Here is a 22,943-nt window from a genome sequence, read left to right on the forward strand (position 1 = left end):
CAAGAACACACCGTAGGGCCAACCTCCTTCTTTCCATACGCACGATTGCGAGTAAACCAAATGCCGAGGGATATGTGTAGATGGCTTGGTGAGATATACCCAAGACGAGTGGCAATCCACACCAGCAGCAGTACTTCTGACGAGAATTTACCTGACAGAAAATGGTCCATACCGTTCCACATTATCAACTACATGAATGAAATCCATACCCTACCCAACTCACTTCTGCGCATTCCAGTTGCTATTGCCTCATATGGTACAGAGCTCGCTACAGCTCCTGTTTTCAGTTCCCGTCTTTCCAATCACGCTTCCACAGCCAAAAGAACCCCGAGGGTTCTCTCTCTCTATTGCCCGAAAAGTAGTAGCCCGCGATTCCCAACGGGGTGACAGCGCCCCTCCAGTCGAAATGGTGGCGGCCGAGGTACCTCTTCCGGAGCGAGACGTTGCACGTCTCCAGATCGAGGTGACCGTCCAGCCGGAACGGACCAACCATATCGACGCAGCCCCTGGCGCATATGTCAATTTGGTTCCCTCTCTGTGCCGACTTCTGGAATCGGATCTGCTCCATCGGCGGGTCGACGCGGGATTGGGCCCCTAGCCCGTACGTGTAACACCCTTGCCATTCGCCCGAGCCTATCTCGTCCATCACCGCTCTCGTGCGGGTCTTGTACCACAGGTCCCAGCTGCCAGAGGCGAAGGGCGAGAGACAAGAGCTGCTATTTTCCTTGGAGGGCGGGGTAACTTCAGGTAAGGGGATGCTCGGTGCTCGGCGTGTACCGCTTGGACTGTCCGCCGGGATATCCGCCGACGACTGGCTTTGTTCTTGGAGACCAAAAGGGAAGTCTCTAGGGCGCGGTGGTGAGCTGTCGGGGTCCGGGAAACTCTGCAGTTTAGTACGGGCGACCACGGCGCACGTAAGAAGTGCCATGCTCTGGGGAAGGCTATCTTGGGCCGTGCTGTATCGGTCGCCCCAATTGCTCTCAAAAGTCTGCAAGAGGCACCGGAGAGCACGTTGAACGAAATCGAGCCGGCCCCGAGGCCAAGTTCTGATACCATTAACTTGGACGATGGCAGGCGGGCCTGCTGGTTGCCATCCAACGATCCGAATGGCGCAGATTGCCAAGCAGAACGAAAGTTCCAAGTCCCACGAGCTTGAAGATCTCATGAAGAATGGTGGCTCTGGGTTATTTGGCTTCAAGGCGTACATATATGCACATAGCTCATCAAGGAGCCGCATTACGTTGTCGTCGCAAACCGAGGAACCTTGGCAAAGTCAGCATATAGTGGGAAAACAAGCATGGGTAAACTCACAACCCCATACTATTGACATGCTCAGAAGTCCCAAACTCTTGCGCAAGGGTTCTATGGTTTTCGAAGTGACAGCTGTCTCGGGAATGGAGACAACTTGGTCGACATATGGTAAGCCGGGTAAGGTGAAAGATGACAAGATCTTTTGAAGGGAGTCTGTAATCGTTTGCGGTTGCGCATCCAGATCGGAGGAAATGGCTGATACTGGCATACTCAGCTCGTCACCCACGCATTGTAAGCGGTATACAGCCGTTGACATGCATTTCCAGATCAATCTTTGTTGGTCTGCTTGGGAGAGCTCAGGTGTGTCTTCCAGATTTCCCAGCTGCTTGGTGACGCAGGCCATCAAGGTTTCCTTGTTCGCAATTGATCGCGACGTCACTGGAGGGATCTGTCAAACAAGTCAGCAAATAATAGTAGCAGGACCACGGCATCACCAGATAGCCTTATCAAAGGTCGCAGAGGTTACATGTTCCAAGAAAGCTCGCTTGAAAATGGCGCTGTCGTCGCAGGCGTTTCGAAGCGACCGGCAGCTCTCAGTCAAGGCAAGGACGTCACGAGGCGAACAGTACAGGGCGACATGATGCAGCAGCTCGACGGGCAATGACGGGAGCGACATGATTACAAGGTATTGGAAGAAACAGCGATGAGGAGAGATGGCAAAACGCAGGTTGCCGCCAATTGAACTGGTCAACTTGAATTGATTGATGGCAAGTCAAGGTAAGCAAGACCAATTGGTGGTGGAAATGGCGGGAGGAGCTGCTGCCTGCAAGAACCGAGGTCCACCTTTAGATGCACTGCTTTTTCTAGTGTAGTAGGTAGTCACTACGTCGGCACCTATCAATAGAAGCAGGCAGCGTGCAGTAGCGCATATAACATTAAGCGTCACTTAGAGGCCAAGCGTGGCTACGGCACTGACAAATTCCGGCCTTGCTCTCTGTGAAGATGCCAGTTCGCAGTCTTCTTGCTCGACGGACTGCACCCTTCCATCGCGTACTCATTGGGGGCACACATACCTTCATAGATAGTTCCTCTATTTAGATGCTGCAAACACTATAGGTCGTGTATCATTCAGCTTCCGGCCACGTATCTCATTGCCCACCATTGGCCTCGCCTGATTTGGACTCAGTTGATGCGATGCGTCTAAGTGGGCAATCCATCCATCAATTGCAGAAGGTGCAGGAGAGATCCAACACCACCTTCCGGGAAGGAAGGAGCAACCAAGATGGGGTCAAGACTTCCATCATTCTGCTTCTGCCCTCATCTCCCACCTGCGCCAATCCGTTTCTGCTTCAACTACATCTGTTCTTCCAACACTCATCCGCAATCAGCCATGCCGATGTCCCAGCGCACCCGGACCGGCCACGAGTCGGAGAACACCTCCGTCGACTCCCTCAACGAATCCAATGACGCCGGCGGCAGCCTGAAGGATCAGCGCAAGCTCCTGCTCAAAATGGCCCGCGCCCTCATCACCTTCGGCGCCCCCTCGCACAAGATCGTCGACTGCGCCCAGGACATGATCGAGTTGAGCGACCTCAAGGGCTTCGTCGAGTACAACTTCGAAGGCATGCGCTTCTTCGTAAGCAAGCCACCACATCCAGCCTACACGTGTCCCCCTACTTACCGGAACCTAACTAGTTCAAAAACCCGCACGATGATACGACCAGTGTCGTGCAGGTGAGAGCAAATGAAGGAATTTTCCTCGGCGCCTGCGAGGATTCTCTGAGAATCCTCCAGTGGGTGATGTCTGGCGACATGAGCATCAAAGACGCCACTGACAGCCTCAACGCCCTCCTCACGGAGCCGGCCCACTTCGAGTCGTGGCTGTACCAGCCCTTATACGCCCTCACCTCATCCTTCCTCGCTGTCTTCGCCTTCGGCGGCAGTTGGTATGACATGGGCCCTGCCTTCCTCCTGGGCGGCTTCATCAAAGTGGTGCAGAACAAGTTCCAAAGCCGCGTCCCCTGGGCTCGCGACATCTCCGCCGTCTTCGTGACCACGTTCTGCGCCCACGCCTTCGCCTCGCTCGGGCACGGCGAGCTCTTTTCTTACGCCCCGGTCGCCATGAGCGCCATCGTCTCGGTCCTGCCGGGGTATACGTGCCTCATTGCAACTCGGGAGCTGACCCATCCGTCGTCGAGAATCGTTGGTGCGTCGCACCTTTTCAATTCATTGTTCAAAGTGGTGCTCTTCGGTTACGCCACGCAGCTAGCATCTTCGCTGTGGAAGAAGGTCAACAGTGATCCCCATCCCGCAATCCGCTCTCCGTCCGCCTTAGTCGTAGACCCAAAGTTTGCACTCCTTCTCGCTCCCCTGACCCTGATCTTGTCATGCGTACGGGGCGGATCAAGGCTGCGACAGATCCCTGTGCAAGTTCTAGTCGCATCTGCCGCCTATCTGGTCCAACGCATAGTCCACGTTCACACGACGGATTCTCGGTTGGCTATGATGGCCGGGGCCTTTACGCTGGGCGTCCTCGGCAACGTGTGCGCGCTAGTGTGCAACCGATCCGCGTTCACGAGCATGGTCATTGGCGTTCAGCTTCTCGTACCCGGTGGCATGTCTCTGGACAATGAGCTCGTGTTCGTGAATGATATGCTCAAATTGGTGGTGCCATTGATGGTGGGATTGCTTTTGAGTGCGCTGGTCTTTTCTTGGCGTCGAAGCCGGATTGCTTTCCTTTATTGAATTCTCGGCCATGCTTATAAGGGGGTACTGCTATTATGGGTGCAGTAATAGAAGTAACAAGATCCTGAAAGAGGTTACCTAATCAGAAGTAGAAATATGTTTATTTTCACTCATGCTACTTTCGTCTCATCCTAGTCCGCAAAGATGGCTGTGTCCACTAACTCCCCATCCACATCATCTCGTGCCGTCTTGCGGAACAACGCCGTGAAATCATTAAAAGCTCAACGCAACTCCTGCCGCAAACTAATACAACATTCAGTACATCCAACTTGGTAGTTTTACCCCCTTCTCTCTTTCTGGGATATCTGACTGATTACAAAACAAACATGCCGACCGCTGAAACCACCGCCGCGACGGCGTAGGCCCCAAACAGCACCTTGCCCAAGTTGAAGTAGTCAGGTCCCACGGCGCCGGGCGACGCGTTCTTGCTCGACGTGGCAGCCGAGCCGCCGCCCTGCGCGTCCGTGGGGGATGGCACGGCGCCGGTGCCGGCGGTGCCGGCGGCCTGGATGAGGGCGGAGCAGGAGTCGTCGGCGGAGGGGGCCTGGGTGGCGGCGACGCCCTTGAAGTCGCAGGCGCTCTTGTTCTTGCCGTTCTTCTCGTAGTAGGCGTTGGCGACCCAGGCGAGCTGGACCTTGGGGGAGCAGCCGCCGAGGGCGCCGTAGGTGCCCGTGGTGGCGTTGTGGGCGATGCCGTCGCAGAGGGACTTGTCCTCGCCGCAGATGTAGCCGAAGACGTCGCCGTACTTGGTCTCGTCGTCCGTCTGGACGGTGCAGCCGAAGTTGGCCATCTCGCAGTCGCAGAACTTGGGGTTCACGGCCGGCGGCAGGGGCGAGGCCTTGGGCATCCAGCTCGCGCCCGTGGGCGGGCACGAGGGGGCCTTGTTGGTGGGCGTGTAGGCGCTGCGGGCCGTGATGGTCGGGCTGACGGTCTTGAGCTGCGACTGCAGGGAGGTGAAGTCGGGGTAGGGCGAGACGCTGTTGCCGTCGATCTTGACGAGGCCGTAGTTGCGGGCGGCCATGAACCACTCGTACACGATGCCGCCGGAGAAGACGCTGGTCATCTTGTCGCCGTAGAGGGCGGCGACCTCCTCGAAGGGGCGGTGGGTAGGGCCGCCGTCGATGCCCTCGATGCAGCCGTACTCGGCGAAGAAGACGGGGACCGGGTAGTCGGCGAAGAACTTGACGCGCTCATCGTACGAAGACTTCTCGAAGGAGCTGTGGCCGCACCACGAGTAGACGTTGTAGCCCCAGAAATCGATCGAGGTGGCGTTGCCGGTGTTGTCAGGCTCGCAGGCGAAGTAGTCGGCAAGCTGGTCGCGGACGGGCACATCGGCAGTAGCGTAGCCCACACCGAGACTGCTGCGGTAGCCGCGGGCCTTGATGTAGCCCTTGGTGTCGCGGACGGCGGCCTTGACGAAGGCGGCAGCCTCGGTCTGGTTGGCCTTCTCGACGACTTCGTTGCCAGCAAAGAAGCCAATGACGTTGTTGTACTTGGAGAGGGCGTCAATGACGCCAGTGTAGCGCTGGTAGAGGCCGGCGTTCCAGGTGGGGTCGTCGCTGTTGATGGACTCGTCGGGCGAGGCCATGTCGGCGACCACGTAGATGTCGTTGGCGGCCAGCAGGTCCATGCACTCGTCGTGGTTCGCGGACGGGTCAATGGCGTAGACGCGGACGACGTTGGTGAAGATCTGCTTCATGAAGGGCACATCGCGCTTGCACGAGTCAATGTCGGCGAGCGAGTCGACGTACTGAGGCTTGTCGTCTCGCTTCTTGGCGCCGGTAGGGCCGCCGCCGGAGTAGTCCTTCTGGTAGGCCACACCCTTCATGTAGTACTGGCTGCCATTGTTGCTGTAGAAGAAATGCTGGCCGTAGATCTCGATGGGAGGAATCGTCTTCCAGCTCTGGGCAGAGGCGCCCGTCGCAAAGAGCGAGAGGGCCGCAGCGCCCAGCGAGAGGGTCTGCGCGAACGAAGGCATGGTTGCTTTTGGGATTTTGGTTCAGGTATCGCGAAGCGACCCGCGGGTAACGATGGTGTGTAGAGGGTGTTTCTCAATGATCGACTGGCAGCAACAAAAAGCAATGCTGGGACTAATCGAATACCGTGAACGAGTGAGTCTGGATAGAGCTTGGTGACGAGGGCCAAGGCAATTCCGATTTCCAAGGGGCTTGGCACGTAGATGTAGGAAGATGGGGGAAATTAGAAGACAGACTTGACAGCGGCCGGAGGGCTGAAAAGGCAGGGGAAATAAGAGGAAGTGCTGCTTTGGGCCCGAGCAGGTGGCACTGTTGGTGGGGGGCCAAGATGGTCCACCGTTCTAGTGGGCTCAAGCACTGTCGCTCTGGGGGCCTCTTCCCTGCTTAGCTGGACTCTTATGGGCTATTACGCGTAAGAACTCGCTGCTGGGCGGGCCGTGATCCTCGCTACGAGAAAAACAAGCTTTGCCTCTCGGGGTCCCCTGACTAGCCCAATTGGCCTGAAGTCGGCAAACGGGTATCTTCAATACAGATGACAAAAAGCCATCAACGTCAAAGGCAATGGGTTGAACGGCAGGGACAGAGGATGCACGCAGGATAATTGAATTTGGAAGACGCGGATAAGAAAGCAAGACAGCAACGGCTCGGACGGCTCCTTGGCGGCAGACCATGGGTAAACATTCCGCACCAGCAGGATTGCTGCAGGGATAAGTGTCGCAGACTGCAGCAAATGCACTGCACTGCACTGCACCACCAACAAACACGAGCTGACGAGCCCGCCGTCCGCTTCATGTCATCCGTTGTCAGAACGAACTAACTTTAGTCTCGCCAATCCAAACAAAATGAATCATTCTCCCAATCATACGAACACTGCCTCGATTTTCCAAAGAGCAGGGGGCTTGGCGCTCCCGATCTATCCGACCCCTACAAAGTCCTGGATAGTCGGCAATAGCACTGCCAATGGTCGACGGCGACTTGACTCTTTTTGACTCTGCATATTTGAACCCCGAAATTACCTCAGCTGTTCAGTGACCGCACTAGAAAAACCGGTAAGGAAAGCGACTTGACCAGATCGTCAGGGGAAAACGGATGCGCTGTTTTTCGTGTCTCGCAGTCGCAACATCTGGTCTCGCTTGTTGAAACTTGAAACCAGAAACCATTCGATCGACGTGCGTTGTGAGCAGCCCCCTGTCAGCCGGTGCCTGTGCTGTGCCTGTGCTGTGTGGCTGCATCTGCGCCTCGGCCCAGTCTGCTTGCTGCTTTTCCCCTGGAGGCGCCGACCATAGTCAACTCTCCAATGCAGTCGAACAAAAATAAACAGAATGACTATTGCACTGATCAACTCAGCAATAAAAATAGAGAAATTTGTCATAATATGCCGTTTTAATAGAATAATCAACTCTGATTATTTTCATCTTCCTTTTCCCTTTTCTCGCCTTTTTTTGCAAGTCGAAACGGGTGGTGTACTTCACCTCCACGACCGCGAGCCAGAACCGTCCGCCAATGCTGAGCCACCTTGCGCTTGTTTGCGCATAAGTTATAACTTATGCATGGTTCCACGGTATTTTTAGGAACCCCAAAGAACCAAAGAACCGAGAGCGAGCGATCCCAGCAATCTTCCCACCATGACATAATTGCCAAGACACTCAGCCAGGCAAGTTGGAGCAATGGTTACGACTTCATCAACATTGAAACATCCCAACCTTAAAATGACGTTCAACTGCCGCTTCGTTGGGCGGTACTACTAGCACCATCTTCTGACCGTCCATCGTGTGCCCTTCTGGTGTGCCCTTCTGGTGCCCAACAGCTTGCGTCTCTGCGCCGGGCTAATGCTTTCTCGGCACTCCCTAGCTGTCTCATACACAGTAAAGGTCCGCATTTCCTGCGGCACAACGCATCGCACATTGATCAACCATCAACCATCAACACCACACCAACCAATCCTAACCACCAAAGAGCAATCATTCGCTGGCAGCACTTCGTTCAAAATGGGGTCCGACAGTGATGACTCTTTCATTTGTTTTTGATTGCATACAGATTCGATTGCATCTGCATCGCAGTGGGTTTGATTGCTCTTCTTGCGACCTTTGATAATCTACACTGGGAGGACAACGTTTCCGTACTACCAGGGCCCGCCAGCTGCAAGCCAACTGGCCGCCAGCTGAACCTCAACTTTCCGAAAATGGATACCGCGAGTGGGCTAGACTTGTTCGAAGTGGGAATTTTCTCGTCTCCCTCCTCAAAGTCAATACTACCACCGCTTTCTCTGCACTGCTTCATCCTTGTACAGATGTAGCCATGTATCCAACTCCAGGGTTCGCATTTGCCATACACGGGCCATCTGGCGCTGCGCCCACGCCGCCACCTCATTCACCCAGCAATCCAGACGACCACCAACAACAGGGGGCGCTCAAGCGGAAACGGGGCGATGACGACGACGAAGACGAGCTCCGCCCCGTCAGCGCCGCGGCCACGGCGTTTTGCTGGTCCATGTGCCGGGTCTACCCCCGGGCCTGCAACCAGGCCGGGGATCCGCCGCACCAGGTGCAAGGGCCCTGGGGCTTCTACCACGCCCCCTGTGGCACCGAGGGCGAGGTGTTCGCCGACTCCCTGATCATCGCCGTCGACGGGGCGTGCCCCGGCGACAACGGCACCGGCACCGACACCGACCGGGCCGCCGCCGCTGCCGCCACCAAGTCGTCCGGTGGGGTCTTCCTCGGCGACCTCGAGGGCCACGCCACCAAGTGGAGAAACATCGCGTTCCGCATGCCCGACCACCCGGAGTTCCCGCACACGCGCCAGCGCGCCGAGCTCGCGGCGGCCTGGGTCGGCGCGTCGTGCGGCATGCGCTTCGCGACCGAGGGCGGGCAGTGGGACCCCACGTCAACGGAGCACCTGCCCCGGCGCGCGCAGCACGTCGTCATCAAGTCGGGCTCGGCGTACTTTGTCGAGTCCGTCACGGAGCACCTGCCGCGCTGGCGGACCAACGGCTGGCGGACGGGCAGCGGGGCGCCGGTGGCGAACAAGCCCATCTGGCAGCTGCTGGCCGGCCTGATGGACGAGTTCGACAAGAAGGGCGTGGGGATACACTTTTGGCTCGTGCCGCGCGAGGCGAACGCGGAGGCGGAGCGGCTGGCGCGGTTGGGCATCAAGGCTACGTTGGTTCTGGGGAGGGATAACCTCCTCCCACCGGCGTCGAACAAGCTTCGCTGAACAGAACATGTATTGGGTGACGGTTGATGATATACGGATGGGATCCCGGGTTGGTGTCACATTTCATAACAAGACTTCTTTTCGGGATATAATGTCAGCGCAAGAGGTACAATTACATGTATATAGATATTAATACATAGAGCAGCTCCGCCAGCACTGTATATGGACATAAAACAACAAGCAAGGCCGGACTCCTACCATGCCGATTTCGTGAAGCGTCATGGCCATGAAGATAACAAGCACTCGTCTCTCATTGCTGTTGCAGCCAAATTACGTCTTCGACACAATGATGGTTTTCCACACCGGCGGGATTGCGGCCATGACTCGCTAGCATACGCTCAACCCCTATTCCTGTGTGGACTATGCTGCATGCTTCCACGACACCATACTCACGCACACACATCTACCTGAAGACGGCATCGTCGAAAATGCGAGGGTTATTCACTATTCTGCGGGGGTATAGGGGACCCTCTTCCGCGCTAAGCAGCGGGACTTGACAAGGGTGCTTCACTGAAGCCCGCAGTTTGCATGGGTCAATCTAGGTACGCATCTCAAAGGTTCTGGGCCTGGTTCGGAGATGGACCCGGCTGTCGAATTTGAACGAATAACTGCATGTTGCGCTTAGCCTATACCGAAGCTGTTGGTTTGCTGCACGATGACCCTGGCCGGTTCATAAGTTTGATGTCGTCAACCACTACCTCCAACCTCTTACACTATCCTACTTCTACCTTTCCCTCTTCCCTTTCGTCTCACTGTCCGTCTTGAGGAAACTTGGTTCGTACTGCTCTCCTTATATGCATCCACGCCATGTCCACTTTCCACCTCTTCCCCTAGCTACCACTCGAGTTGCCTCGGAGAATCTGGACCATGGCGATAGAGCCTCAACTGATTGGTGTTGGTAAGCCCGGCTATCTATCACTGGGGAAACGGGGACCTGGGACGGCGAGGGACGGCGTGGCTGGGATGGCATGATGGTTTATCTTCTTCGATCCGGATCCGGATCCCTCCCGAGGTCGACGTACTGGGGGGGCAATGGACACGGCCAGATGAAAGCGGAGCGTGATGTCAACAGAAGAGTGTTTCGCGGAGCAGCCTGAAGATCACGACTCTGGTTTCGAAATCTCGGGTTCGGACGGGGAACCGGACGCTCCCGGACTGTTTCGATGGGATGTCACCATACGCCAAGATACGGATGTACATCCCGGTAATAGAGACTACCAAGAACTTCGTACATTGCTAGTGACATTTATATGTATATCTAGCCTCTTCCCTCCCTCGTAGTTCAAGGATCTCGCAGACTGGATCGGTGAAGCTCAGAAACAGAGTGCGATGCACCGGAAACAGAAACGGCCAATTCCGGCCTGCTTATTCTCCAAAGTATGGGGCTTCTGAATACATGGCGAAGAGAGGGAGGGCCACGAGGCCAAATTAGCCGAAATCAAGAAGGGACAACAAGACTGGAGGCATGATGTTCGAGCCCGTTACCGCAATGGATTGTCATGCAATGGTATTTGCCCCAAAGAATTTCAATATCGTATAATTGACGCCGCCCTTTAGCAACCTTATTGCATCGTATTGCATCGCCACCATTTCTATCCGCCTCAGCTGAGGCAATCTCCGGGGGCAATTGCCTACTAGCCAGATTCCCCTGGCCGCATGCTGTGCTGTCGTCCCCCACCGCCACAAGTCTCGCCACACTATGACTAGCCTCGTAACGGCCAAAGCTTCCATCAAATAACAGGGGATGTGGTCTAGTGGTATGACGTTTCCTTAGCATGCGCTACGACAGTAGTCAGCATGGAAAAGGTTCTGGGTTCGATTCCCAGCCTCTCCAGTATTTTTTCGTTTTTCTCTCTTTTTGCATCGTTATATCTATCTCGCCCCGGCATCCTTGTATATAAGAGAATTTGTTTTTCTCGTGGTATCCAGGCGGGAAGTTTTATTTATTACTTGTTTCTAGAATAAGTCGGGATCTTCGATGTATCAGTGAGACTTATTGTGTTACCTGCAGGGTGAATCTGGCTGATGGCTAACTAAAGACGTGAATGAACGTCAATTATATGGATGGATGTCGCATATCCAGCAGGCGACCCACCTACTCACTCCCTAGCCAACGGTCTGACGTGTTTTTTTAAGTATGATAGCGATGTCAGTCTAGTTTCATCTGCCCCTACGTATCGTTGCTACTTTTGAATACAAGGCAGCTGGAATGATTTGTTTGACATGGAGACAGATACCCTTACTCCCTGCCCCGGATTACGGCCGGAGCGTGTCTTGCGTCGAGTCAAACCGCTGAATTCTGACCAACACCATCTCCATAGGATAATTAGGCGCTATTCTTTTGGGTGAGGTAACTTGTCGAAGATTGTGCTACGTTACTCGCCCGCTGTTTTGGGGACGACAAGGGCAGCATGTAAGCAAACAAGCAACACCCAAGCTCTGGCTACGACCCGAAGGATGATGCCAAAGACATGTCTCAGGCAACTTTTACATCTGGCAGTAGTTCCGCTTTGATGAACTTAGTTAAGACACATCCCCAGATAACTGTCTTGTTTCGCCTAAGAGGATGAGGTGAGCTGATGAATATTCCCTCAACAGATCCCATCAGTCAGCCCGAATGATACATCAAAGGACAAAAAGGGCCCAGTCTTGACAACTTCAGAGCCACGATCGCCATTATATAAATCGCGCCAGGCTCCCGTTCTCTCATCGCTATTTAGAAGCCCAGGTCATACATCATGCCCAGCTCCATATCAGTACACTCTCCGAATATTCTTCGGCGCGTTTGGATTCATCCCTGGCACAAAGTCCCGCAACTCAGAAAAGCCAATGAACGCCACCATGTTCCGCCCTGGCATCTCCACTCTCGCTCTTGCCGTCGTCAGCGTCGTGCCTCTCGGGACGGCCGCCCCGGTGGCCGACGCACCGGACTTGGGCGCGCCCGCCTATGAGGACTCTACCTCAACCGACTATGAGATTTGGGTGCCGCCCGGCACATTTGCAACGGCTGGATATCCGATCCGAGGTGCCTACCCCACGGCGGTAGAAACAACCACCTTTGTTACTTCCTTTAAGCCAGCCACCGAGACTATCTCCGTGGGGCCCACCTCGACACCTGTGGGAGAATGCGACGTGGTCAAATTGACACACTGTTCTTACTAGCGCATATCAACAGCACGACACTCTTTCGAGCTGAGAGAAGTAAAGCTACGAAATTGGCGATATGTAGGATCTGGGGGTACGTGGTGCAACTCTGCTCTGCCGGTGATCAACTAGTCGTGGGAGCAACAGACATGGGGGTTGCCTTACAGATAGCTATTGTGTGTGTGTTGGACATTCACTTGACACCTTCGCTCGTATGCAGTTTTCAGATAAAGTACCATTGATCACTACCCATAGGTACAGAATGAGACGCATTGTATTCAACTGTAGTATCAGGGCCACATTATTGTACAACCAAGTTAGGGCCTCACACCTGGACGTTTAGTGTAGAGTAAATTATCTATGTCCACAGTAATAGTGATGTCAGCGTAACACAGGTCTTGGTTTGAACTTCATCGTCTGGCGATGTATCATATGATACCATGTATTGCGATTACTGGTTTTACTTAGTATTGTAACCATGGATGCTGAATAGGTGCCAACAAGGGTGGGCTGCCATATCCTTTCCAACCTCTAAGGTGGCTGTCTCCATTCATCAATAATGGTCACAGTACGATATTCACAGCTATGTCGACGATGCAAGGAGGTATCGTACGTCATTGATGCTATTTCAGATTTGTTCCGTCTTCCTGTACAATCTATATGTCTATACCGTAACGCCTTCCCTGCACGCGTCCAGCGCGAACTGTTCCTTGTTTCTATCCCATAAATGACAAGCTACGTTTAATCTTCCTCCCTGTCTCTCTTTCAGCCAAAGGTGATGACGCACTTAAGCATCAACCAGCACCATGTTCTCGCCGTTGCCGACACCGGGCGTGCACTTGCGAGGCGGGTCGGAGCTAGGGACGTCGAAGATCTTGACCCACTTGGTGCCCGTGCAGACGTAGCCCTCCTTGCCGTCGGCGAAGCAGCCGAACTGGCCGTGCGTGCAGGGGCTTGAGGGGTTCTGTCCACCGGCGCCGGAACCGGGAGCGTTGGGGCCACTGGGGATAGGAGCGGCGCTGCTGGGTGCGGCGGGGGCAGGAGAGACGGCGGAGGTGGTGGGGATAGGGGCGGCGGAGGAGGTGGGCTTGGCTGAGGAAGTGGGCTTGGCCGCAGAAGGAGTCGAAGGCTTGGGCTGGGGAGCGCTGGATGCCGGCGGGGAAGAAGGCTCGGCGGGAGCGGGAGCAGGAGCGGGAGCAGGAGCAGGAGCAGGAGCAGGAGATCCGCTGCTTCCACCACCACTTCCCTTCTTGGCACGCGGGTTGCCGTCACAAGGCTGCTTGAACAGCTTATCGCCCTCAGGGCGGTCGACCGACGAACCAGGGTCGGGGTACGCGATCGGGATCTGCTGGTTGAGGGCCTCGCTCGTCGTGCAGCCGCCGCCGACCGGACCGATGTTGGCCATGAAGAGCTCCGGGAAGTCCGCGCGCTTCGACATGGCGCTTAGCTCCCGGCGTGCCGACAGCTCCATGCGCTTCGTGTTGGCGGCCTTGACGTCGAGGAGGGCGCAGTTCATGTACATCTCCGGCTGGCCGCCGATCCGGGCGTGCCAGGTCCACGCGAAGGTGTACTGCCCCGACGCGATGCCCGCGGGGATCTTGAACTCGTAGACGTCGCTGTTGTCGCCTTCGAGGTTGCCCTTCTGGTTCCTCGCGGGGCAGCCGCCCTCGATGGAGTGGATGACGGACCAGGGGCTGTCCTTCTTGGGGTCCCAGCCCTTTGTGAGGGCCAGTTGGCAGGAGCCGCCACCGTGCACGGCCTTGCCCTTGAAGCTGAGCTTCTGGGGCTCGCCGATCACCATCTCTGTCCGGGGGATGCGTCGGAAGTGTCCAGCTTTTGGCCGGCGGGGATCTTGCAGGGCCAGTCCGCGCCGGTGGACTCGATCGGGTTGGTAGGACCGTAGGCCAGGAACTTGGCCGGAGGGGGTTTTCCAAGACGACGTGTGCCGAGGCTGCCGATGCTAGCATAGAGCCAAGGATGGAATAGGTGGAGAAATGCATTGTGGCGATGGAAATTGGTTATTGGTAAAAAGAAGGTGTAGAAGATAGCAAGTGGTTGATATTGGTGGTTTGATGGTTTGATGCTACATTTTCGTATGTCAGGTCAATCTACAGTCTTATACACCTGATATGCTGCCCGAGGGTCAAAGTGATATGTTCGGGGGGCGAAGAAAGGTATTGTTTCTCAGTAATTGCTTTTCCTGAGGGAAAAAGAAAAGGAAGGCATTTGTACTAAATCTGCAACAAAGGATCGCGCAGCGTCAGCTTGTCGAGCATCCTATTGTATTGTCGATGTCCCTTTTGTTTCAAAGTGCAAGCGCTGCCGAGGCCGAAACAAAGGGGGAGTTGACCAATAAGATGCTGACGTTGGCAGCTTCATGCAGGGGCTTCGGCGTCGTACAGTTGCACCGCAGGCAAGCCACGTCCAATCCTTGGGGCGCGTCGGGGGCTGCCTTTTCTTTGTCGCTTCTTGGCACACCACACCTTAGCTGCGCAAACCCCTTTACTCGTCAGCCCTCAAATCTTGGGGCCAAGTGAGCAACTCCTGGCCCCTTAATGATGAGAGGTAATGGATGGCAGTTGGTCTTGGAAAGACGTCTGAGTTCTACAGGGACGAACTTCAATGCAGGACGTCAGTATTAAAGCTGATGCTATCCCGTTTCTAGCCGCATCAACACTAATCGTCTCATCATCAACTATCGTCCCACCATCGCCAACTATGCCGGAACCTTATCATCAGATGACACAAGTTGGTAGACGAAACTGTACCAACACACTTGTTATCGATAAGAAGTGTGGCAGTGGTTTGCGACATCATCTAAAGAAGACAAAGAAAGCGAGCGGCATACGCCACACACGGGCGAAAATGCACGAGGAATGCCCTTGCAGCTTCTCGGGCCCGACAACCAGGGTCTCGGATCCGACCGAGGCAATTGCCAAATAAAACCAGTAGAGATCCGACGATGGGAATGAGATACAGCATTACACCGCCTCCTGTGGTAAATAAGAGGTTAATACTTAGTGCTTAACGTGCCCTATCTGGTCGCATCTTGGGAGGTTGGTCTCTCGATGGATAACTCAAAAACAAGTTGAGTAGATTATACCAACCCTTGTACTTCGTATCAGACCTTCACAAAGAACCTCACAAGAATCATGCCTCAAAAACATAGAAACACAACTTAAGGCACGGTTCAAACGTTTTACAGGATACACAATCCACATACATTGCAACACGCATGGTCCTCGCAGCTGACTGACCGCCAGTATGTCTGACAGCTTCGAAAACGAGACGTTGCCGGAGACCGGATCATTGCATCACAGATCATCTACGGGCATCAGCCGCTGGGCGAAGCCGGATCGGCAAAGATAGGTCCCTTGAGCCGTACGCTTAGAGCGAAGTCTTGATGCAAACTTAGAAACTCTCCAGTCCAATTCGATCCACTGGGAAGTATTCCACGATATAGAAACAGACCAGAAAAAAAGAGCAACGAGTCGCGCAATGTTGTATTGCGATGGGAGCGAGGCTGTGCAGCCTGTCAGATGGCATCATGCACCCTGCAAAGCCAGCCCCGCAACATTACTTTGTTCGGAGGGATATTCCGATCAGGCCCCAGCAACGCCAGCTTGTGACCTGTCAACCAACATGACTCGCTCGGATGCTACTACTCGCCTGCAGAGTTGACATCTTCCTCATCACCCCCACCAATCACGAGCGTTGATACAGCAGCATGTCCTCTCCCCAATGCTCTCCATATAGTAGGCTGACTGGTGCATGGGCTGCGAAAGCAGTCCGGCCCGCGTTTACAATTTGGGTGACCGAAACCGAGATAAGCAAGCGACGTAAGAGGTTGGCGGGTTGGTATCGTCAGTCTGTAGCGTGGCGGTCTAGCAGCAGAGTCGATACTGAAAGTTCCTGGAGCTACAGGAATAATGAGCTTTGCTCCTAGAAATGGGTTGCTTACTAGTCTCTTTCCCCGGCTGTGGTGTTATTCTCTCTTGGTTTACACTAAACGCCAACGTGACATTCTTCCCCAAATATGCGATAGGACAAAATAAGCAAAGATCTATCTTGGGCCTTCATGCGCGAGACGCGAAGAACGATTGTTACTCACCATGATTGAGGAACGCATAATGCTCACGAGTCATGTTATACAGAGCCTCATCGATGTGAAACGTGGGGCCTCAAACCCATATCCCTGTCCACGAACCACCCATTGAGGCGCATCCAGACCGCGGCGCACTGACCCCACGAGACGAGACCCCTACCCGGCCCGGACAAAGATGAGCGAAGCCTCTGTGGTTCGCAGAGCCGCAAAGCCAAGTCTTCTCCAGGGGGGCAGGGCGAGCTCTGTGTTTCCAGGAATAGGGCCTAAAGGCTATGCCATTCCACCCCCGTGGGAACCATCCGCCTGCTTTGAGTTTAGCGGACAGGTCGGAAATAGAAAATAGAACCAGATGCATGTCGGACCCCATCTATAGCGCTAGAACAAACGGTAAAAAGCTTAGCTACCGTACTGCTTTTGCTTATCGCGTTGCTCCGCCCTGGCTATAGCTCTGATGGGACGTAGAAGTTTCGAATCATCACAATGCCTGCCAGCGAAACGTTCGCGAATAGAGTAGGCTGAGCTGAGCTGAGCTGAGCTCTGATGGGGTAACCAGGGCAGGGTTTCTCCAACGTCGTATGGTGTAGCATTGCGACTTGTCAGTCTCTTTTCGTGACTCGGTGTAGGACTTCACGATAGTACAGAGAGATGCGGAAGAATCAGTGTATATAAGGAGTCCACGATCGGCTTCAACAGACAATCTTTTCCTCATCACTCTCACCAGCAACTCCAACACTCCTCTTCTTCTTCCACTTTCAGCTTCACTTCAGCCTTCTGCGCCAGTCGCTCTTCACTTCAACCAAACAACATCATCAACCTTCTACTCTATCATTTTTTGATACCCACTTTCATCAACTCTTCTTCCTTACTTTTCCCTCTTCACCCAAACACCAACCACCAACAACCGCCAAGATGCAGTTCACCAAGATCGCCGCTCTCCTCTTCACCGTCACCATCTCCGGCGTCGCCGCCACCCCCGCCCTCAGCGCCGCCGACACCGAGACCTTCCAGCTCCACGCCCGCTCGTGCGGCGCCGGTCTCCTGCGCGGCAACGCCCTGGCGCTCTGCCAGAAGGCCTGCAAGGCCGCTTGCGTAAGTCTATACTACCACCACCACCACCAATTCCTTCCTCTCTCTCTCTCTTTCCGCTTCCCCTTTTGGCCATAGTTTCTAACACGAATACGACTCACTAGACCGTCATCCCCATCCCCGTCGCTTCGGCCGCCTGCGCCGCCTCCTGCGACCAGAAGCCCGTCAAGGCCCGCTCCGACGAGGAGGAGGAGACAGAGCCAAAGGAGAGCGCGGTCGGGCCCACCGAGGAGGAGCTCGAGAAGCGCGCGCTCGAGGCCCGGGCCTGCGGACTCTTCAAGGGCAAGGCCCTCGAGCTCTGCCAGAAGGGCTGCGCTACTGCTTGCGTACGTCTTCCCTTTCACCTCATTGCTTTGGGTTTTCTCGGAAAATGATGTTCACTAACACACACTCCCAATAAATAGACTGCCATCCCCGTCGCCGCCGTCAAGGATGCTTGCGTCGCCTCTTGCAACGCTGGCTCGCTCAAGGTCCGCGACCCGGAGCCGGCGCCTGCTCCCCTCACCGGCGGACAGGTCTGCCGCGGTGCTTGCGCTGTCACTTGCAACTCGACCGTCTTGGCTCTGGTTCAGAAGAAGTGCCTTTCTGTCTGCGTGAGTAAACCCCTTTCTTTCCCCCTTTAATCATTTCTTACAGACAGTTTCTAACATTCTCTTCTCTACAGAACGGAAAGTGCCCCAAGAACTAGACGTGCGACTTTAGTCAACTTGGCATCATGGCTAGTATGCTTCAACAGCCATTCGACATGGTCCGTTGTATCCCTTTGGTGGATTTATCTTTTCCTTTTGGTCTTTGGTTTACTTGTTATACCTTTAAGCGAATTCCTTTTGATTTGATATCATGGTGGACTTGATGCTACGGAAGAAGCGGAGGAGTACTTGTTAGATTGTATATATAAAAACGTTCCGATAGCAATCAAGCGAACACTCAAAACATATAACCAAGTCGGCTCTTTTTGACAAATGTGGTATTACGACTTCGAGTTCGACTTGAACTTGCTAGTCTCGCACACAACGAGTTTACTGCAATTTGCGGACCACGGCCTCTGCCACTCACGTCCTGGGAACAGTACCTCCAGGCACGCTGCCAACTAACCTTTGTTTCCAGTCCCAATCACAATAAGTTACTCCTATTCAGACGTCACAGTACTACACTTATCCGCATTATCTAAAGAGCCATGTTCGTTGCACCATATTCATTGCTATCATACAGAGTACTACTTGCAGCAACTAAACTAACCAAACCAACTCTGAAATAATAACACATCAAACCTTTACCCATGTAGAATACCCCAAATTGTTTTCCTTTTCAAACCGATCACATACCCCCTTTCCCATGAAGAGCCCCAGACTCATTAACTCTATCTCTTCTTCTTCCCCATTAATCTTCTCGCAGCGCACCTATCCTCCCCACTCAAAATATTGATCGCACTGGTTGCAGCCTATTAGGCCTTCAGGGTGGCCGAAGCCTTGGGCGCAGCCGCCGCGGAAGCAGGCGTAGCAGCCGCCGCAGACGCAGCGGCGGCCGATCGGCGAGCCTTCTGCGAAGCGGCGGCCTGGGACGGTGCTGCGGCCGCCGCGGAAGCAGCCGCCTGTGATGGTGCAGCAGCCGCCGCGGAGGCAGCCGCCTGTGACGCCTGAGAGCCTGCAGCGGCCGCAGACTTAGCCGCAGCCGATCTGCGCGCTTTCTTGGGAGACGACGCCTTGGAGGGGGCCGCAGCAGCGGCAGAAGCTGCAGCTTGCGATGGTGCTGCGGCGGCCGCCGAAGCAGCCGCCTGGGATGGTGCCGCCGCAGCGGCAGAAGCAGCCGCCTGCGACGGAGCAGCTGCGGCCGCCGATTTAGCCGCAGCAGACCTGCGAGCCTTCTTGGACGACGCCGCCTTTGAGGGGCCGCAGCAGCGGCAGAAGCCGCAGCTTGCGATGGTGCTGCGGCGGCCGATGCCGCCGCCTGTGAAGATGCTGCGGCAGCCGAAGCGCCGGCCTTGCTGCCCTTGTTGGCGTTGCGGACCTCGTTGGCCAGCGCGAGGGCGCGCGGGGCCTCGACCTTGGCGCCCGTGTTGGTGCCGGCGGCCTCGGGGTCGTGGGTGACGCGGCGGCGCTGCCAGCCAAGGTCGAGGACGCCGGCGGTGGCGGAGGTGGCGAAGAGGAGGACGGTGGAGAACTTCATGGTGTCGGTGTTTTTGTTTGTGTTTGTTATGGGAGAGTCCGAAGGGATGGGTTGGTCTGATGACAGCGAACGATGCAGATGTGAATAGAAGATAAAACTTTGTACAGATTGTCGAAGCAAAGGATATTGGCCCAGCCACAGAGAGGAAAGGAAAAGTTGGTTGATAGTTGTTGTTGCAAGTCGTCGATAAGAGTGTAGTGATGTCGAGTGGAAAGAAAAGTCAACTTGGTCGAGCTTTGCCCCCTCTTATAACCTTCTCTTGCTTCTTCTCTTCTTGGCCGTTCGTTTGCTTTTCCCCGGTTAAAACGTTCGTCACGGTGGTGGGTTCGTTTCCGATACACTTTCGGCATCCACGAGTTCCTGATTATCCATACTCCATATCAGTTCGTTGTCGGAAATAAATGGAGATAGGGTTGGTTTGGTGCTACCACACATAAACAAAGGATTCTCGGTGCAAATTGCCATCTTCAAGGTGAGGACAGGCAGAATTGCGCCTTGTGAGCCCCGAGTTGTTTCAGAAGTTCCCGCCCGCCAAGAACAGGCGGGCTGCACCAGTACTGCATGGCTGCGCAGACACAACAGAACTGCGATCGGCCGTGTGTGGGGGTGTTGGTGGTTGACACTGCTTGGCGCTGTCGCGGGCCACGACCTTGCATAAGCGCGCTGCAGTGCCGGAGACTGCGATCGTTGGGCCCACTTGCCTCATGGGGCAACGACTCGACGAACCGAAACGGCGGTACCCAATGTTTGGTTGTTTGATGAACTGGCGTGTGTTTCTGTCGTGACGTACTCAATTCGACGCCGGGTCGCATCAGCCTGTTGATATTTGGGGAACCGTCACAGATTACGCGCCATCAAAATAGGGAAATACAGTAAACCCGGATCCGGCACATTCAAACCAGTCTGCTTGTACCTAATTTTACGTGCTCACCAACCGGAACCAACCACCTTGCCACCTGCTGCAAGCAGGGGCGCATCCCGTAGGCAAGCATAACAGATCACATGCATCCAGAAAAGAGTTGTTTCATGGCACGTACCATCAATTCCTATGAAGAGGCAAAGGGGGCCTGAAGTGGCTGCATTGCGTCTCTATTGCTGCTCAGCACCAAAAGTGCAATCGCAAACGAATATCAAAGGGTCCTTGTTACCTTAGCGAATGCCCATCACCACGAACCGTCTCTTGCATCCCTGGCGGATCCTGTGTCTCGTGCACGGCAACCGGCAGTTTCCTTGGGAGATTGCGATGTGCTCTTGATGACAGCCCTTGGCTATTTGCTTCTTGCTCAGCACCCAAGCGCCCACTGCACGTCGACATAGAATTCCTGATCGTCGTAGGCGCGGCCCCAGACCGCAACGCCATGGATGTCGTAGTCCCAGTAGCTGCAGTCGCGGCGCAGGGCCTCGAGCTAGGGGCTGAAATCGGAACACTTCATTACAACCTCGGGGTCGGCCCCGTTGCACCATCTATCATCATCAAAGATGCCCTACGTTAGCCTCGGTCCTCATTCTATCGGAAAGGCCGAGAAGTGCTTTGGGCATGACTGAAAGAGAAACGAAATGCAAGTATCAAAGCTTGGGAACGATACTTACACGACCGAGGTGCTATCGGCGCAGTAGAGCTTCTGGCACACGTTCATGGCATTTGACAAGGCGCAGGTGTAGGTGCTGGCTTAGAGCGTTTGGATGGCGTCGAGGACGGCGTCGTCCCGGGCACCATGCTCCCTAGTGCCAGCAAGGTCGGCTCCATAGCAGGTGGTGTTCAGGATGTTGCGGGGGATGAGACTGCCGCTCTTTTGGCCGTTCGCGACGCGGGCATCTTGGCCGGCTTGTGGCTGTTGATTGCGGTTAGATGGACATATCTCGGAGTCGCGTTGATAGATCTGTAACCTACCAGGACAGCACCCATTGCCACAGCGGCGAACACGATGAGCGCGATCAACATCATGGTGATTGATGGGAATGACAGGGGTATTGTGTGTGTGAAGTGTTGGTTTTTAGTTGTATGTGCTGGTTTCTGGTTGCTGGTTTCTGGAAAGTTGAGCAGTCGAGTCCCGAGAACAAGGTCTGATTGGCTTTTTGGTTTTTATCAATGGAACTTGGACTAAATTGAATCTTAGGCCAAGGAAATATTGAATTGCCATGGAGTATGCCTACCTGTGTTTGTGACTTAGAATGCGCTTGAGCAAGCAATTGGGACAGTGTTTGTGTCAACTAGGTACGAACAATCGTCAACTCGGCCGAGTGCATCCACCGCCAGACCTGCGGAAGACCGCGAAAGCCAGCCGACCGGGCATCTACCTGCCTCTACCTGTCTCGGCAATTAATTCAGGTGTTTAGTTGATTTTCTCAATTTCTCAGGGATCTGGTGCTTCGTACATGAGAAAACGGGCCGCACTTACCCTTTGACGAATGCGATTTGACGCGCGCAAAGATCCAATATGGCCCTTCCTTCCGTATCCTGTCCAGACCTAAAACTTGGCTTCCAAACACGTGGGACCTGGGCCACTCAAGAGACACCTGCCTCACCAACGTCAATCAAACACCATCGACTTTTCATACACAATAAGCCTCACGCGTCGCACCTCGTCACCATGGGATCCATCCGGGCCGGCGACATGCTCGTCCTCGACAGGGTGTAGGACATCTTCGAGCACATCGAGGTGAGCACAAGCAAGCGGCCCATCGGCGTCTCAGCCATCCGGTCCCCACCCGCACTGCGTCTAACCAAATTCTCTTCGTGTCCCTCGACAGATCGACTGGTCCCGGCTCGCACACATGGCCGGATTCAGAAGCGCCGCCGCTGCTCGTGACTTCTTCAAAACCCTCGGAGAAGAGAAGCCCGGCCAGCCGTACACTGTCACGCCCCTCGACATCGAGACGATCGAGAAAATGTTCGACATCTTCACAGATATCACGGTGGGTAGCTATTTTCCTCCTCCCCGGTATTTCGGCAATCAATGGAGTTGCACGTTACTAATTCACATCTCGGTTGCAGGTGGACTGGGAACGACTGGCGGACCGCAGTCTCGTCGGCGACAGCGAGGCTGCCAAGATCATATTCGGAGGCCTGGCTGCCTTCGAGGAGGAAATGAAGTACATGGGCATTGTGGACGTTCCCTTGGAGGAGGACGGATACCTCGCGACCGCGTAGAACGCGTTTTGCGCTGCCTTCGAGGAGGAAATCAAGTCGGATATGGGCACTGTAGACGTTCCCTTGGAGGAGGACGGATACCTCGCGACCGCGTAGAACGCGATTT

The 22,943-nt window shown here is 54.8% G+C and overlaps 11 protein-coding genes across 11 annotated transcripts; 5 read left to right on the plus strand and 6 right to left on the minus strand.

Annotated features, from left to right (window-relative positions):
* Nucleotides 1-283: 283 nt before the first annotated feature.
* Nucleotides 284-1,927, minus strand: PG997_001907 (uncharacterized protein; the record flags this gene model as incomplete). Its single annotated transcript, XM_066806222.1, has 3 exons — nt 284-1,263; nt 1,312-1,699; nt 1,778-1,927. 3 exons carry the CDS (start codon nt 1,925-1,927, stop codon nt 284-286), a joined length of 1,518 nt encoding a protein of 505 aa, XP_066673518.1.
* Nucleotides 1,928-2,641: 714 nt separating this feature from the next.
* Nucleotides 2,642-3,996, plus strand: PG997_001908 (uncharacterized protein; the record flags this gene model as incomplete). Its single annotated transcript, XM_066806223.1, has 2 exons — nt 2,642-2,916; nt 2,976-3,996. 2 exons carry the CDS (start codon nt 2,642-2,644, stop codon nt 3,994-3,996), a joined length of 1,296 nt encoding a protein of 431 aa, XP_066673519.1.
* Nucleotides 3,997-4,309: 313 nt separating this feature from the next.
* On the minus strand, nt 4,310-5,974 carry PG997_001909 (uncharacterized protein; the record flags this gene model as incomplete). Its single annotated transcript, XM_066806224.1, has 1 exon — nt 4,310-5,974. One exon carries the CDS (start codon nt 5,972-5,974, stop codon nt 4,310-4,312), a length of 1,665 nt encoding a protein of 554 aa, XP_066673520.1.
* A 2,296-nt stretch (nt 5,975-8,270) lies between these two features.
* On the plus strand, nt 8,271-9,185 carry PG997_001910 (ribonuclease h; the record flags this gene model as incomplete). The annotated part of the gene is made up of 1 exon (XM_066806225.1): nt 8,271-9,185. One exon carries the CDS (start codon nt 8,271-8,273, stop codon nt 9,183-9,185), a length of 915 nt encoding a protein of 304 aa, XP_066673521.1.
* Nucleotides 9,186-12,026: 2,841 nt separating this feature from the next.
* Nucleotides 12,027-12,347, plus strand: PG997_001911 (uncharacterized protein; the record flags this gene model as incomplete). The annotated part of the gene is made up of 1 exon (XM_066806226.1): nt 12,027-12,347. One exon carries the CDS (start codon nt 12,027-12,029, stop codon nt 12,345-12,347), a length of 321 nt encoding a protein of 106 aa, XP_066673522.1.
* A 769-nt stretch (nt 12,348-13,116) lies between these two features.
* Nucleotides 13,117-14,130, minus strand: PG997_001912 (uncharacterized protein; the record flags this gene model as incomplete). The annotated part of the gene is made up of 1 exon (XM_066806227.1): nt 13,117-14,130. The coding sequence occupies one exon, from the start codon at nt 14,128-14,130 to the stop codon at nt 13,117-13,119; it is 1,014 nt and encodes a 337-aa protein (XP_066673523.1).
* A 3,213-nt stretch (nt 14,131-17,343) lies between these two features.
* PG997_001913 (uncharacterized protein) lies at nt 17,344-18,208 on the plus strand (the record flags this gene model as incomplete). Its single annotated transcript, XM_066806228.1, has 4 exons — nt 17,344-17,523; nt 17,625-17,846; nt 17,925-18,113; nt 18,185-18,208. 4 exons carry the CDS (start codon nt 17,344-17,346, stop codon nt 18,206-18,208), a joined length of 615 nt encoding a protein of 204 aa, XP_066673524.1.
* Nucleotides 18,209-18,964: 756 nt separating this feature from the next.
* PG997_001914 (uncharacterized protein) lies at nt 18,965-19,686 on the minus strand (the record flags this gene model as incomplete). The annotated part of the gene is made up of 2 exons (XM_066806229.1): nt 18,965-19,344; nt 19,395-19,686. 2 exons carry the CDS (start codon nt 19,684-19,686, stop codon nt 18,965-18,967), a joined length of 672 nt encoding a protein of 223 aa, XP_066673525.1.
* A 1,283-nt stretch (nt 19,687-20,969) lies between these two features.
* Nucleotides 20,970-21,323, minus strand: PG997_001915 (uncharacterized protein; the record flags this gene model as incomplete). Its single annotated transcript, XM_066806230.1, has 3 exons — nt 20,970-21,092; nt 21,175-21,193; nt 21,277-21,323. The coding sequence occupies 3 exons, from the start codon at nt 21,321-21,323 to the stop codon at nt 20,970-20,972; spliced, it is 189 nt and encodes a 62-aa protein (XP_066673526.1).
* A 33-nt stretch (nt 21,324-21,356) lies between these two features.
* PG997_001916 (uncharacterized protein) lies at nt 21,357-21,631 on the minus strand (the record flags this gene model as incomplete). Its single annotated transcript, XM_066806231.1, has 2 exons — nt 21,357-21,518; nt 21,578-21,631. The coding sequence occupies 2 exons, from the start codon at nt 21,629-21,631 to the stop codon at nt 21,357-21,359; spliced, it is 216 nt and encodes a 71-aa protein (XP_066673527.1).
* Nucleotides 21,632-22,461: 830 nt separating this feature from the next.
* On the plus strand, nt 22,462-22,837 carry PG997_001917 (uncharacterized protein; the record flags this gene model as incomplete). The annotated part of the gene is made up of 2 exons (XM_066806232.1): nt 22,462-22,602; nt 22,682-22,837. 2 exons carry the CDS (start codon nt 22,462-22,464, stop codon nt 22,835-22,837), a joined length of 297 nt encoding a protein of 98 aa, XP_066673528.1.
* Nucleotides 22,838-22,943: the final 106 nt, after the last annotated feature.

This window comes from Apiospora hydei (assembly GCF_038363865.1).
Source record: "Apiospora hydei strain CBS 114990 chromosome Unknown utg000003l_segment0_segment0, whole genome shotgun sequence".
Classification (NCBI taxonomy): Eukaryota; Fungi; Ascomycota; class Sordariomycetes; order Amphisphaeriales; family Apiosporaceae; genus Apiospora; species Apiospora hydei.